The sequence below is a fragment of the Rutilus rutilus genome, assembly GCF_951802725.1.
Source record: "Rutilus rutilus genome assembly, chromosome: 1".
Classification (NCBI taxonomy): Eukaryota; Metazoa; Chordata; class Actinopteri; order Cypriniformes; family Leuciscidae; genus Rutilus; species Rutilus rutilus.
The window spans coordinates 4,894,022-4,910,644 of NC_140209.1; the positions used below are offsets into that span (position 1 = coordinate 4,894,022).

The 16,623-nt window shown below is 38.7% G+C and overlaps 1 protein-coding gene across 1 annotated transcript; it reads right to left on the reverse strand.

Annotated features, from left to right (window-relative positions):
* Positions 1–378: 378 nt before the first annotated feature.
* On the reverse strand, positions 379–5,323 carry LOC311301904 (uncharacterized protein). The gene is made up of 2 exons (XM_084427311.1): positions 5,098–5,323; positions 379–2,984 (listed from the first exon to the last, which is right to left on the reverse strand). The coding sequence occupies exons 1-2, from the start codon at positions 5,153–5,155 to the stop codon at positions 1,030–1,032; spliced, it is 2,013 nt and encodes a 670-aa protein (XP_084283437.1). The 5' UTR covers positions 5,156–5,323; the 3' UTR covers positions 379–1,029.
* Positions 5,324–16,623: the final 11,300 nt, after the last annotated feature.

A 16,623-nucleotide genomic window follows, 5' to 3' on the forward strand; every position in this document is an offset into this window, starting at 1 on the left:
GAAAGAAATGCTACTGGACTCATCAGAATCAATGATCTGTGCTAAGCTATGCTAAAAGTGGTACCGTCAGACCCGGAGTTCGGCTGAATGGATTCTAAAACGGTAAAACTCAACTGTTTAACTCTGGGGGAGATGTAAAATGAGCTTATTTCCGAAAAAAGTGGAGTATCCCTTTAAATGTGAATCTGCAGCAGATCAAAGTTTATATCTGGTCAGGACATATCTTTAAAGGGCAAATAAAATAGTAGAAATATTATCTGGAAAAAAAAGCATTGTATCATTAGCAGTTGAATATTCCAGCCCAGCGTGAATATCTAAATTAACAAAATCAAGAAAGTTCAATGTCAAAATATTTTTAATTAGTTTAATGTCCTTTTATATTCTTGACCTGAAACAATGTAAATCTCGAATAAACAGGTAATGATAAACACCAACCTCTGTGTTCTTCAGTATCATGATGTTTCATTTTCTTAAATTGTTTATGATGATCAATACAACCTTTAATTAACTAGGGCTGCAAGAAGGAATTGATGAAATCGATCATGAAAATAATAAACAACCAAGATAATTATAGATTAATTGTGTGCTCAATCATGTCAATTTACAGCACTGAAAAACATTCCTATGGACAAAACGCATCTGAAAAATAACATGGTTGGTGAGCACAGGAACCATGTTGTTTCTTTTGATTTTATTATAAATTTGGTTTACATCGCTCAAATTGCTTATATGTCACTTAGACAGATCCTGAGACCAATCCTGTGTGGCGAATCTGGTGATGTCACTTCACACATTCAACCATAACGGTTCGGCACGGTTAGCCAAGTGTGCTGAGAGTTCAGGGCCGAGAACGGTTTGTAATTGTGCCGTAACAGACTCAAGTGGAAGCACAACTGGAACCTTTTCTGAAGCTGGAAAAGCAGCTTTTGTTTCTCAGCACATAGTGTGCGGTGATGTGGTTTCTCCACTGCATGGATCTTCATGTGTAGCTTCAAGTTACTTTTAAAAGAGAAACTCTTTCCGCACTGATCACACATGTGCGGCTTTCTCTCCAGTGTGGAACATCTCATGTGATTTCAGATGTTCTGATCTACTGAATCTCTTGTCACAGTGTGAACATTTGTAAGGTTTTTCTCCAGTGTGGATCCTCTCATGTCTTTTCAGAGATGACGAGTCACTGAATCTCTTGTCACAGTGTGAACACTTGTAAGGTTTTTCTCCAGTGTGAATTCTCTGGTGCAGTTTTAAATGGTCCGCTGTAATGAAAGTCTTCTCACACTCAAAGCACATGTACTCTCTCACTCCAGTGTGAATTTTCTCATGTTTATGTAAATATTGCAGCAGTGAAAAACTCTTTTCACACACAGAACATGAATGCGGCTTCTCCTTCGTATGAACTCTCAAGTGTGTCTTTAGGGCTGATGCACAGAGAAATGTTTTGCCACACTGATCACATGAGAGTGGCTTCTCTCCGGTGTGGATCCTCATGTGAACATTAAAGTGTGATGATCGACTGAAACTCTTCCCGCACTGATCACATGAGAACGGCTTCTCTCCAGTGTGGATCCTCATGTGATCATCAAGACTTCGTTTGGTTGTGAAACTCTTTCCACATTGATTACATGTGAACAGCTTCTCTCCAGTGTGGATTCTCTTGTGAATATCAAGAATATATTCGTATATGAAACTCTTTCCACATTGATCACATGAGAACGGCTTCTCTCCGGTGTGGATTCTCATGTGAACATTAAGGGATGATGATCGACAGAAACTCTTTCCACATTGATCACATGTGAACGGCTTCTCTCCGGTGTGGATCCTCATGTGAACATTAAAGTGTGATGATTGACTGAAACTCTTCCCGCACTGATCACATGAGAACGGCTTCTCTCCAGTGTGGATCCTCATGTGAGCATCAAGACTTCGTTTGGCTGTGAAACTCTTTCCACATTGATTACATGTGAACAGCTTCTCTCCAGTGTGGATTCTCTTGTGAGCATCAAGAATATATTCGTATATGAAACTCTTTCCGCACTGATCACATGAGAACGGCTTCTCTCCGACGTGGATCCTCATGTGAACATTAAGGGATGATGATCGACAGAAACTCTTTCCGCATTGATCACATGTGAACGGCTTCTCTCCAGTGTGGATTCTCAGGTGTTGATTAAGACTTGGTTTGGTTGTGAAACTCTTCCCACACTGAGTGCAGGTGAAAGATTTATTTGCACTTCTTTTCTTTAAAAATGTATTTTTAGTCTTTGAGCAACTCAAAGGTTTTTCTCCAGGTTGGACATGATGTTCCTCCTCCACTTCACTCAGTTCTTCACTCTCCTCCTTCACTTCACTCAGTTCTTCACTCTCCTCCATCACTTCACTCAGTTCTTCACTCTCCTCCATCACTTCACTCAGTTCTTCACTCTCCTCCATCACTTCACTCAGTTCTTCACTCTCCTCCTTCACTTCACTCAGTTCTTCACCCTCCTCCTTCACTTCACTCAGTTCTTCACTCTCCTCCATCACTTCACTCAGTTCTTCACTCTCCTCCTTCACTTCACTCAGTTCTTCACCCTCCTCTTTCACTTCACTCAGTTCTTCACTCTCCTCCTTCACTTCACTCAGTTCTTCACTCTCCTCCATCACTTCACTCAGTTCTTCACTCTCCTCCTTCACTTCCATCAGTTCTTCACCCTCCTCCTTCACTTCACTCAGTTCTTCACTCTCCTCCATCACTTCACTCAGTTCTTCACTCTCCTCCTTCACTTCACTCAGTTCTTCACCCTCCTCTTTCACTTCCATCAGTTCTTCACTCTCCTCCTTCACTTCACTCAGTTCTTCACTCTCCTCCATCACTTCACTCAGTTCTTCACTCTCCTCCTTCACTTCCATCAGTTCTTCACTCTCCTCCTTCACTTCACTCAGTTCTTCACTCTCCTCCTTCACTTCACTCAGTTCTTCACTCTTCTTGCTCTCTTCCATCAGGTCTGAAATGAAAGAAAAACTCTCATTTAATTTTTTTCTAAATAATCAAAATAGTTCAGACAGAAATATGGAATGGATATTAAAATTATACCAGATGTAACAGACAACTGCTATAAAATATTACAGTAATTTGTCTTTTTATAAATGATCCGTCCCTGAAACTTTCCCTTAATGAGATACACTGATCTTTCAGTTATTTTTTTAGAACATGTAAGTATACTAGCTCAAAGGAGAAATATTAATAATAATCCATAATTATTAATTATGATTAATTATTAATATTTGGGTCAGTTAATTAGATTAGAACTTTGAGGTAAGCTAATTAATATTACAATCAATTAATCAGTTCCAATGAACTCTTTGATTATTCATTTATTTTAAGAAAAGTGTATCTTTCGTCACTGAAAAATAATTATTCCTTAGCATGTACAGAAATTAGAGCATACTGTAACAAAATCAAAATCGTAAAAGGGACTTTGTATGCCAACAGAGGATCAGAAATCAAAATCATAATTGTGCACAAGTTTTATTAACTAAAACATAATTAACACTAAACAAACATAAATACATTCATACATCCATGTATACATGCATAGGTAACGGGGTGAGTGATGTGGAACCGAAAACAGGAAATAGAACTATGGAGCAAGATCTATTTTTGTATGAAAAGAACCATAAGCTTATCTTCATCAAAGAATACTTGCATGGCAGTTGCAATCGTGGTCAATTCTTGAAGTGCTTGAAGATTGAATTTGTTGATGGGTCTGTGGCCTTGAAGAAGAGCACGGTAGCTTCGAGCACATGGCTGTTGTGAGTCGAAGCCTGCTGCCCTGGCCTGCTGAGGGCACGCTGGACGGCGCGGCGTCCCCAAGTGGCGAGAAGACCAGGAGTGGATCGTTGTGTCAGTGATGGTAAAGTTGCCGTTGTTTTCGGAAGAAATTGAAAGCATGGCAGGCATTGCTCAGGCCTGTTTGGGCCCAGGGAGCTGGGCCCCAGTGTTTCCTGGGTCCACAGTTTCTGGGATGCACGTTCATTTCTAGATCAGTTAGTTTCTGATTAATGCAGCGAAGTCTGCATGGAAGATTGTTTCTGTCCCCCCATTGTCTCTCTCTTACACATGCAGCCACATTCCTTTTGGTCGTAAACCCCCCTGTGTTTCCTGTAACAAGACACCGCCCTGCCAGTGTGTTAGCGTCATTTGGGATGTTAAGTTTTGGTGAAAGTTTCACAGTGAGTTTGCTGGATTATTCATTAAATAAATGAATTGTGTGTGTCCGATTGGTCCAGACGCTACAAACATTATAGGCACAAATCCCATGTTTCTATAGTGTGTTGGTAACTTTTATTCCTTCATCGAAGCAAGACCAGGAGACTTGAATTGGATCTTATTAGTAGAAGAGATTTATTCTTCCGAGTCTGTAGTTCATCAAGTCTGACTCAAACATTATACATTGTAAGTTATATACCTTCCAAGGGGGAGGGACTTTTGGAGGTGGAGACAAAATTCAAACAAAGCAGAGGGATGATTTGATTCAATCAAGTGAAAACCAGTTTGGCAGGTTAACAGACCTACTCATAAGCATAACACTATCATTCAAATGATCCAATCAGCCTGACAGTATCACCCACACCTTCACATGATCACAGAGACAAAAGCACAGCTTTACATTGAGCTTAATGGTCAGGCAATGCATAAAGACAAAGGATTAGGGTGAGAGTCTCAGCCATTGACTCATTTAGAGAACAGGACTGGCAGGAATCTCTTGATATAATCCTCATAACAGCTGCTAAAGTTTCTCAGTTTATATTGCAATCTAAATTAAACATGTAATACATTTGTAATACAACAAGTGAGAACTATTAAATATGTTTGATCAATTACACACTTATCTAACAGCAGAGAATGATTATTATTTGTTATACATGTTTGTAAAAATACACACAAATTCTGGTAACATTGTTACAAATTTTAAACCATATCTATTAAATGTAAAATGAAACCGTTAAAATATTTAAATTTAGTTTGACCTGATGTTGACAATCATTTCATAGAACTGTTTATCTAAATCTGATGAAGTGCTTGAATGTTTCTAACATGAATGAATAAACACCAACCTCTTTGTTCTTCAGGATCTTCAGTGTGTTTCATTCTGCAGGGTTCTGGATCACTCATGTTCTCACTGTCCTCTTTAATAAACTTTGCAAATTTCAGCTCTTCCTGATGCTTTCATGCTCGTCTTCACTTGTAGCTGATGGGAATTTACAGCATTTATTGCTGAATTACTGTGGGAGGAGCTTCACTGATGATGTGATTGCAGTGGGGGGAGCTTCACTGATGATGTGCAGGAGCGGAAAAAAAATTGTGATTTTTATTTTTTATTAAATAACATGAAATACCTGTATAAATAACATGAAATACCTGTATAAAGGGAACACCACATAACCATATTAACTATGCAAACTATTAATAATATACCGAAGTAAAATAAATAAATAAATAGACAAAGCTAAAGGCCAACACGTCTGAAGCACGCATGTCAACTAGTCCAATGGAAAGAATAAACTTCACGGACGGGTGACGTCATGACCAGGAAAGGGTAAAAAGCACATACGGAACAACCGATGCTAGCTTATGTGCCTCAGCAAAGGTCTCTGTGTCAAAACTGTCTGTTATATTTATTGTTTGTCTGTCACATCCTTATCTAAAGTCTGGTGAAACAGTTATTCAAGTCATGTGCTTCTCCTTGCCCTCGTTTCCTTACGGGTGGAGATACACACGATTTTTGTGTAAGCTGTTTGGGAGTGGAGCATGCTATGTCAGCCTTTGAGGGAGCTGACTGTCAGCACTGTGAGCAGCTACCGCCCCGCATGCTCCGCTCCCACCTGACACTATTTGATGAAAGTGGCCAGGCTCGCAAACCTCAGGGTGCGGGACCTATAAGGGGACTGAAGGAACATGGTTATGGGTTGATGCCCCGGGCTGAGCAGATGCTCGCGAGCTATCAGTCTCCTGGTTCAGCATTGTCCCTGAAGGCTCCCGTGCTGCCCACTAAACCTTTAAAAACTACATCTAATTTAGTGGGCAAGCTTATACTGCAGCAGGTCAAGCCGGAGCCTGTCTTCACACTATGGCAGTGCTTCAGGCTTATCAGGCAGACCTGTTGGGGGATCTGGATAATAGTGGGTCCCGACGAAATTCACGAACTTGCGTCCCATTTTAGATCTTCGTCTGTTGAATCGTGCAGTCGAGAAACTCAAGTTCAAGATGCTCACACTCAAACTGATCGTGACTCAAATCAGATCTGAGGACTGGTTTGTCAAGATAGATCTAAAAGACGCTTACTTCCATGTCTCCATCCTCCCTCGACACAGGAAGTTCCTGAGGTTTTCTTTCAGGGGCAAAGAATACCAATACCGGGTGCTTCCATTCAGTCTGAGAGCAATTAGCGGTTCGGCATCGAGATGTCATCCTCGCTCACATGAAGAAATTGGGGTTGAGACTCAATGCCAAGAAGAGTGTGCTTTCTCCACTACAGAGAACCACTTTCCTTGGTGTGGTATGGGATTTAGTCACGATGCGAGCCACACTACTGCCCGTTCGTGTAGCTACAATCCTCACAGCCACAAAAGAGTTGAAGCTAGGCCAGTCATGCACTGTGAAACAGTTTGAGAGACTGTTGGGCCTACTGTACATGAGACCCTTGCAGTGGTGGCTCAGGACCAGAGGGTTCTCCCTGAGGGGAAACCCACTTCGTACGATCAAGATCATGTGGTGGTGTCTCCGCTCCTTGGCTATCTGGAGGAAACATTAGTTCCTATCCCAGGGCCCAGTGTTGGGAGCTCTATGCCATTGAGTTGCTATCTCGAAAGATGTTTCCCTCACTGGCTGGAGAGCGGTAATGGAAGGCCGCTCAGCTCAGGGTCTGTGGAGGAGTCATCATCTCTTTTGGCACATAAACTGCCTGAAATGATGGGTGTTGAGATCTTCAATGTGTTGAGACATTTCCTCCCAGACCTGAGAGGCCATCATGTGCTTGTCCGTACAGACAACACATTGGTGGTCTCTTACATAAATTGTCAGGGGGGTCTACATTCGCGTCCACTCTGCAAACGGTTGCACCAGATGGTCCTGTGGTCCTCTCTTTGTACTCTCTCTGAGGGCAGTGTATATCCCAGGGGGACAGAATATAGGAGCAGACACCCTGTCGAGGCAGGGGCTGAGGCCAGGGGGGACTGGAGACTCCACCCTGAGGCGGTGGAGCAAATATGGTAATTTTACGGCCAAGCAGAAGTGGATTTGTTTGAGTCTCAATACACAACGCACTGTCCACTATTGGTTTTCCCTCACTCACCAAGCCCCCCTGGGGCTAGATGTTATGGTGCAGACGTGGCCGAGGCTACGTCTGTACACATTTCCCCCTGTTGCTCTGCTCCCAGGAGATCTGGAGAGAGTCCGACAGGATGGAATAAGTCTACTGCAAGTAGCACCATGCTGGCCGAGCCGAATTTGGTTTGCGGACCTAATTCATCTCCTTGATTCTTCAGGCCCTATCGGTTTCTCCCACCTGCCTTGAGTTTTCACCTAGGATGGCATTCTTATACCCTAAGCAGGAATACGTGCCTAAGGTGCCGACCAATATTCCGAGGCCTATCTGAGGGCAGCGGCACCCAGAGCCACTGAGTTCTACAAAAAAATATCTGGTAGCACTGAGGATGGCAATAAAGCACTAAGCTTAATTTAGGGTGTAGATGTAATTAACTTTAATTATTATCATTCATAATGTCTTAGAATATATTAATTAAAAAGCAAACCGAGTGAAAAAAAAATTATATTAGGGAGTGAAAATAGCCAATAAGCATACTGTTTACATTGGTAATTTATTTATTTTATTATTTTTAAATAAGAGTTTAAATAAGACAATTTTTGAAGGATGAACATAAAATGTGTTGGTCATCACATTAACCCCCTGGGGTCGGCGGTATCGCCGGCGATACCAGCTCACTTTTGGTTTAATTGACTAAAATAACTCTGTCGATTTTTGTCATACAGGCAAGTGTTATACATAATTTAAAACTGTTAAATCTCTTATTTTATTTGTGTACACTCATAATAAAAACAAAATGTTGTGTTTTTTGTAAAATAAAGAAAATAAACATGATGCACGTTCTGCCGTCTCTCTCAATGTGAAACTCATTCTGAAACGCGACAGAAAATGACCTGTAACTCAGTGAATGTTTGTCACACAGACTTGAAACACATGTCTATACAACGCTTGGAGTCTCTATTTTAAAGCATGTAAATTATTTAAATAACAAATATTCACTGTTGAAGTAATCCGTATGAAAGCAACAGCATGTACAGTTTCTCAAACGCATCCTAATTAACTATAATGTGACCACGCCCACACGCGCACGAGCGATTGACATGCAAATGATCCATGCGGACGAACGCAGAACTGTAAATGCCCTCATTACCTCAAAACAAAGAATCAGAGTCTTCAGTAACTTACTCCTCTCTGCTTTTCATCGAGTTTGGAAGACTGTTTGTGCTTGTGCTGTGCACCTTGGATTTACCTCAGAAGAACGTGATTTGAAGATGAGAAGATTTTTAAGGTAAGACATGTTAAACTGGTCGTGCCAGATTAAAATGTATGTTATGAAATGAGTTTGGAGTAAAAACATGAACTAAGCCTAATATCGTACATGACATGTATGTATCTATAAATAGACAGAAACGTGAAATGCGAATATCTGCTTAGGTTATATAATGTGATTTAGTGCAAATATATTTCAGCCTCCGGTAAAATATGTGATACTGTCTACATTATATTTTTATATAAATGTTCGGTTTTGGTTAGCCTATGACATGCTTCAATACAGCCTTATGCACAGATGTTTGTGAATACAGGTGTAAATGTTTGAAATGTAGTAATGTGTGTCGTTCGCGATAATACATCACTCCAACACCCCCCACCCCCACGATGAAACCGGTAATACCGGTGTTGTCACAAGTCAATTAACCGGTGTGAGAACATTATCACCGTCACATCTCTATTGGAGTTAGATTTTAATTGCAAGTAGCGATCTCTAGTAGGGCTGCACGATAATGGCTAAAATGATAATCAAGATTATTTTGCTCAAAATTATAATCGCGATAATAAATCACGATTATTCTCATTTGAGAAACTACAGAGAAAGAGAAGAGACAGTTAATGGTTTTGCACGAGTATTTGCGCAAAATCCGAGCAGATTTGGTTTACATGAATTTCCCCAGCAAAGTGAGTAACGTAAACATAATAACTTAGGCCGCATTTGGCGGGTTATTGGCGGGTGTTAATTTCAAACCATCAGACTTCATTTAACCAACTACAACTTCCTCAGACAGCAAGTCAATACAAATAGCATGAGTTAACGTTAGATGAGCGCTTTGTGATGCATTAGATCTTTGAAGCGACACATTTCGGTTGAAAATGAGACAAAGTAAAGATCCAGATCGCTCAGCAAATCCGTAGGCTAACGGATAGTCTACTTGTTGATACACACTGAAAACGGGCAGTGGCTGTCGTTTTCAACTGATTCACGACACATCATGGAAACTGGTAAAAACTTAAACTTCAAAAAATAGAAGGGTGAAACTCATTTAGAAACAGATTTAGTCACACAAACAGCACAAGTGGCTTGTGAAGAAACAGACTGGCTGTAAACAGAATATCGCTGTGGAGATTTTCCGCAGTGTAGAGGGTGCCTGCACACGGTTGCCAGATTGCACCGACTAAGTAAAACACAGGGAATAAAATGTAAGAGAAAAGCTCTGTTTGGGTAATTTGGGAGATTTAAGCTATTCAGATCTGGCAACCACAAACATCAATGCTAGTAGGGACTAGTTTACAATGCAAGTGTCTAATAAAAAAGCGTTTTCAGAATAAAAAACGAGCGGGCAAATATCGCGACGATTTTTTTAAATTAATCGAGAGAGGCAGATATTAGGGGTGGGGAAAAAAAACGATTCTTAGATGAATCGCGATTCGGGACGTGGACGATTCTGAATCGATTCACAAATGTCAAAAATCGATTTTCTAAAAAAAAAAAAAAAAAAAAAATCTAATAACGTAACATTGAAGGAACGCAAAAGGCGGAACTCTGAAGCGGACGTGCAGTGCGCGGACAGTCTGTGGCGTGCACATAACAGAGACGCGCACATAACAGACGCATGATGGCTGAGCGCCAAATCCGAACGGCACCAGAAAATGTCTTCGTTAAAAGCTAACGTATGGAACATTGGCAATTTCATTGTGATCTATTTTGTTTTTTTTTGTATGAGAGCTAATTTCTGTATTGTTTAGTTTTCACATCAATATGCTGTGTACACTGATCTGATCTGTATGCAATATGTGCAATGCCAGTCACAAAAAGTTACATTTTGACTGTAAGTTACTCTCTGCAGATGTTCATTCACTTTCTTTGCTATTTTTGATTGTGGTATACAGCAAACATTTCAAGCCATAACTCTATTATTTAGTTGTGTATAAGTCAAGAGCGACTTTGTATGTTACTAATTATTCAGAATATGCATAAGTCCACAAGCATTATACGTTATGATAGCTTCTGGTACATAATTCTATATTTTTGAACGAAAACTGTTTGTGAATTTGCTACAACAAAATGTTTTTTTTTTTTGTCTGAAGGATTATATTGCTCATTGGAAATTACAAGAGGATGTTGGTTAGAAATCTATTATTAAATGCTAGAGATTCAGAATATGCTGAAGTTTGTATTAATTTACTACAAGTATGCTGCTAGTACAGGCACACATTTATTTTTCTGTTGGTTCTCAGCAATGTTGGGACATATGCTGGCAAATGTAACCTTACAGTTGACTTGCCAAATCACTTCCATTTTTTTTTATTAATACAATTAATATAGGAAGTATTGGAAGTAAGTTCGTTATGGGTCATCATAAATACTTTGCTTTAAAAGTACCAAGTAAAAATATTTTTTCAATGTTTTTGATAAAAGGCACTTCCCTGAGAATTGAACTTAATAAATGTGAAAAAGACACTTTAATGTCTCCGTTTGTCATTCTGTATTGCAAAGCAGATGAGAGTAGATCATGATCAGAAACCTGATTAGAAATCATTATGAATAAAATCGAATTGTTTTGAATCGAAAATCTTTTTGAATCGAAATTCGATTTTGAATCGAATCGTGGCCTCAAGAATCGGAATCGAATCGAATCGTGAGATGGTAAAAGATTCCCACCCCTAGCAGATATCGTTATCGCGATTAAAATACGATTAATCATGCAGCCCTAATCTCTAGTGCAATAACAGTTGATGGCGCTAGCCAAATGACATTATTCAAAAAATAGCCATGAATCTAGTGTCTAAGCCGGGGGTCGGCAAGCGCCGCCCTAGTGGCTCCCTGGAGCTTTTTCAAAAATATGAAAATGGAAAAAATATTTTTTGTTTTAATATAATTTCTGCAGTAGGAGGAAAAACATGACAAACATTCTTAACGTTTTTCAACGTTGTAAAAATAATACACGAATAAATAAAACGAAACATAAACATTAAAATTATAATGGAAGTTAAACTTAAAGCACGATCGTACAGCAGAGTAGTCACGTGGTGCGTCATTCTCTCCAGGATGCGCAGCAGGGAAAATAAACATTTAATCATGAATGCTCATTATGTATTTGTAGCCTACTTATCATTTTGATACTAGGGGGCTAATAAAGCTAATATAGACACTTACAGCATGTGTTGCCTTCATTATAAGGCTTATTTAAGGCTTTTAATTTTTTGCGGCTCCAGACAGATTTGTTTTTGTTTTTTTGGTCCAATATGGCTCTTTCAACATTTTGGGTTGCCGACCCCTGGTCTAAGCCAAATACTGTGTCGCCTTTGAGGCAAGTGACAATTAAGGGGAAGCCGGTGAATTTGGACAAGGCAATATGCCGTATTTGTCGCACAAAAGTATCCGTCTCGCGAGGAAATAGCACTAACTTAAGACAACATCTTAGAAAAATTAACCATCCTGTGGCGTTTGCTGGACTTAAGTGCAGCACACCTACCTTAGGTCGGCGACACACTAGCTGCGTGGCGTGTCTGTTTTTATTTCGGCTCCCATGTTAACAGGTTAGAGCTTGCAACCTGCCTGCGTGAGATGCGCGTCTCAGTTGCGGCACGAGCCGCGCTGAAAACGCGTGCATGCTAGAAATAGAACTGACGCCTTTTTCACACGACACGCACGCCTGTTGGAAGCGTTTCCTGGCATAATAGAATAGGAAAAGATGTTTGTATGTCATTTTGACATGAATACATATTAATAAATTACATTTTGATGTTTGAAAGTTTAGGTTTTGACATAAATGCAGATATAAATGCAATTAAAAAAAAATATTAACGATTTTCAAATATTGCACCTGTCAATACCTGCCATACATTATAGTTATCCTTTTTAACCCGCTTAGAAAAGCGCCACGTTTTATTTTGTGTCACCATACTTGGTCGTATAACTACTCGCCCGATTTAAACCTGACCATTTTTTAATACGTGGGTTATAACCAGGGGTGGCGCCAGAGAATTTAACGCAGGTGCTGAGATATATTATATATAAATAGTATTAATAAATGAGCAAACATAGGCCACTTAATATTTAATATTCAATTATTTTAATTATCACATTTAAAGTATTAATTTTATTCAATTGAACAAGCACAACATTCAGCATTCAATCAAATATTCTTATAGATTTATTATTATTAATAATGATTTCAACATAATATCTCGTTATTTCGTAATTTGTACATAATAGGCTATGTGTGCATGCAACAAGTAAGATGTGCATTTGTAAATCCGGTGACACGCATGCATTGATTTTTATTAATAAACGAGCCCGATGTAATAAACAGTGTCGGCTGCAAAGATGAAGTTGACGATCGCCATCTCCGCAGTGAAAGCGCCTATAGAGAGAAATGCACATCATGGATTACATAATCACAGAGTAGCCCATTTCTTTTTGTTTTGAATGGTTTCGTTTAAAGACATCTCAAGCTTTCTATATTATATTCTATATTTCCGATGATTAGTACCTCTGTCTTGTCTGGATTTAATAAAAAAAACTGCGCGTCATCCAGTATTTTATATCTTTAACACACTCTGTCAATTTGGATAATTTAGCATTTTCATCTGGTCGTGATGAAATATAGATTTGAGTGTCATCAACAATAACAGAGGGCCTAACAAAGATCCCTGCGGCACTACATAGTTTACTGAAGTTATGATAGATTTTTCTCCATTTAAATAGACAAAATGGTAGCGGTCAGATAAGTATGATCTGAACCAGCTTAATGCTTGTCCTTGAACACCAGTATAATTATGTAGTCAGAGCCCAGTTGAGCGGACACAACTTTTTCTAGTATTTTAGACATAAAAGGAAGATTTGAAATGGGTCTATAATTTGCTAGATTATGCGGGTCTAATTGTGGTTTCTTAATGAGAGGTTTTATAACTGCCAGTTTAAATGTTCTTGGGTAAGACGGCTACTATATATATATATATTAGTGTTGTCACGATACCAAAATTATTGTTTCGATACCGATACCAAGTCAAGTATTGCGATTTCGATACTTTTTCGTTACTTTTCCTGAAAAGGGAGAAACACTCTCAAATATCATTGCTGTGCTTTATTTTGAACCCGGGACAACATTCTAATCATATAACACACTAATAAATGAACATATGAACAGCAGATATATTAAACATTTGAACAAAATATGAAATATCAAAATATAAAAAATAAATTAGAGCAATGACATTCAAGGTAAAAATAAATAAATAAATTTAGCAGCATTATCTCATTTATCATAAGAAACATAAGAGTTACCAGTACTAACTTTATCTTGATTCTGAACTTTGAATAAAAATATGAACAGCGATTATATTAAACAATGTTTAATATTGGTAACATGTGATAAGCCTCATTGGTGATATATTTGACATATGGGGAGAGAGTTGTGGAAGGCCTATACTTCATGTTAAACATAAATATATAGCAGCAAAGACAACGTCGGCAGTGTTGATGCACTTGACGGCAAAATAGGCTACAGAATATTTCGTTCTGTATTGAGAGGTGCAATATTTGAAAATCAATAATATTTTTTTTAATTACATTTATGTCAAAACCTAGAGACTTTCAAACATCAAAATGTAATTTATTAATATGTATTCGTGTCAAAATGACATAGAAACATCTTTCCCTATTCTATTTTGCCTGGAAACGCTTGCGTGTCGCGTGAAAAATAGGCGTCGGTTCTATTTCTGGCATGCATGGGTTTTCCGCGCGTCTCGAGCTGCGCCTGAGACGCGTGTGTCACGCAGGCAGTTATTTTATTTCGCAGGCCGAAATAAAAATGGACACGCCACGCAGCCAGTGTGTCGCCGGCCTTACAAATCTGGAACGCGGTCATTCTTAGAAGTATCGATACTAATACATTTAGGAATCGTGACGTTTTTAATTTCCGATTTACTTTTGAAGTATCGGTGCACCGTGCAACAGAGCAAGGTAGGCAAAGTACTTCCATATGTCACTCCTCGCGTCATCTTTTTCTACGATGTGGACCACTTGCTCGCACATGCAGCCATCTCGCTGTAGTGTTTTGTCACATGACACTGACAGCGGCAGGTTCTTTGCTGCGTGCTTCAGGAAAAAAAAACAGGCGTCCAGATAGGGAGGCGTTTTTTTTTTTTTTTTTTTTTTTTTAAAGTATCGATACTGATAAATTTAGGTATCGTGACGTTTTTAATTTCCGAGTATCGCGATACTTTTGAAGTATCGGTACACCGTGCAACACTAATATATATATATATATATATATATAAATACTGTTCGTTTTCTCACACAAACCTCTCGTTTCGTGTCTTAGGCCATCAATGTGTACTTACGATGGGGAATTGTTTAATTTGGACTTCTCTGTGCATGCACTTTGAGACAGTGACCATAGACCTGCATTATATGACTGACAGACAAGAACGGTTTGACCTAAAAATATCAAAATTGAAACTACTGTGGAAACAAAGACACCTACATCTTGGATGCCCTTGAGGTAAGCTAAAACATACCAAAATTTTATTTCAAAGTGAACTATCCCTTTAATGTTAAGAGATAGCTAATTGTTAAGTGTTCATTGTGATTTTAGACTTTTGTTTACATTATAATTATTTGAGTGTTTTCCATGGTTGTGTTGACATTTCTGCCTTTATAACTGAGGGGATTATAATAAGAGGATGGTTAAGTTTAAAATATATATTTTTTAAATGTAATATATTTCTCTCCTGGTCCTTTAAATAGGTTATAAATAATATCGATTTAGACCGATATGAAACACTTATATCGTGATACAGTTTTCAGCCATATCGCCCCACCTTACTACAGATAAATAATTACAGCAGCATAATATGTCCAAATTAATCTAAAATCTAATCTAAAATATAGTTTGATCTTATGATTCATTAATCACTATAAGTTAGATCATTATAATAACATTTTATATGCGCAGAAACTGAAAATTATCATAAAACTTTTGAAAATAAAGAGCACCAAAGAGCACTATTGTTCCAAGAGTCAAATGCTATTCATATTTATAAGTAGGCTATTGATTTAATGTCTCAAGTTGCTCATTATAGGCTGTAAAGTATGTAAAAGTAAAGTAAAATGATGTAAAGCAATCACACAAACGAACACAAAATCGCTCAGGTCTGAATGAACTCAACATATTCTCCTCATGCTCGCTGCTGCTGCACTAAATGTTTATTTCAGAAGGAAGACGCCAGAAAAGACGCACAAGTATCGCTGCGATCGATGAACACAATACAGAAATGAGCCTGTCGCTTAATCAAACTGCATAAAGTGTGTGTGATGGTTGTGTAAATATAAGAATTACCGTGAACTGCTCTCCTCACCTCAGAAGACTCGACGGCGCTGAAACTCAATGACGGAAGACACGGCGCGAGCGAGCGATGACGTCATCTGCCTCCAACGCACGCGCGTACGGGACACCACCGCAGCCAATCAGGGCCACGCAGATTCAGCTTTACTATCAAGTCAAGCCACAATTTTTATGAGCCTTGGAAAAAGCCAGAGAAACAGCGCTTTACATCTCTGTTATGGGAAACAATGCGTTATTGAAGCGCCACGTTATTCAAGATAGAACAGAAAAGCATCAATAAGTAGCTGACAAGTGAATAACGGTTTAATCTCGTGATACATACTGTACATGTTGTGTAATAGGTGAAATTACTGTCACACAACAGCCAACAGCTTTTCCCACTTCTTCAGTCAAGGAGTTTTAATGTCGCATATGATCAGCTCCGTGGATCTAACAATCTATAGAGCATTATATTTTTAAATATTAAATACCTGTATTACGATTCCCTTTGTTTGCAGAGAAGATTATTATTTTTAAACGTGTGACAGGTTGTTGCATTTCAAGAGATATCATGCATTTAAAAGTGAAATGTTGAATCAGACTAAATCGTTTTTTATGGTAAAAGTAAAAATCTAAAGTAGAAATGCACAAATGTATTTTTCAGCACTGCAATATTTTTATTTGCAGCATCCAACCAGTAGGCTACACACTGT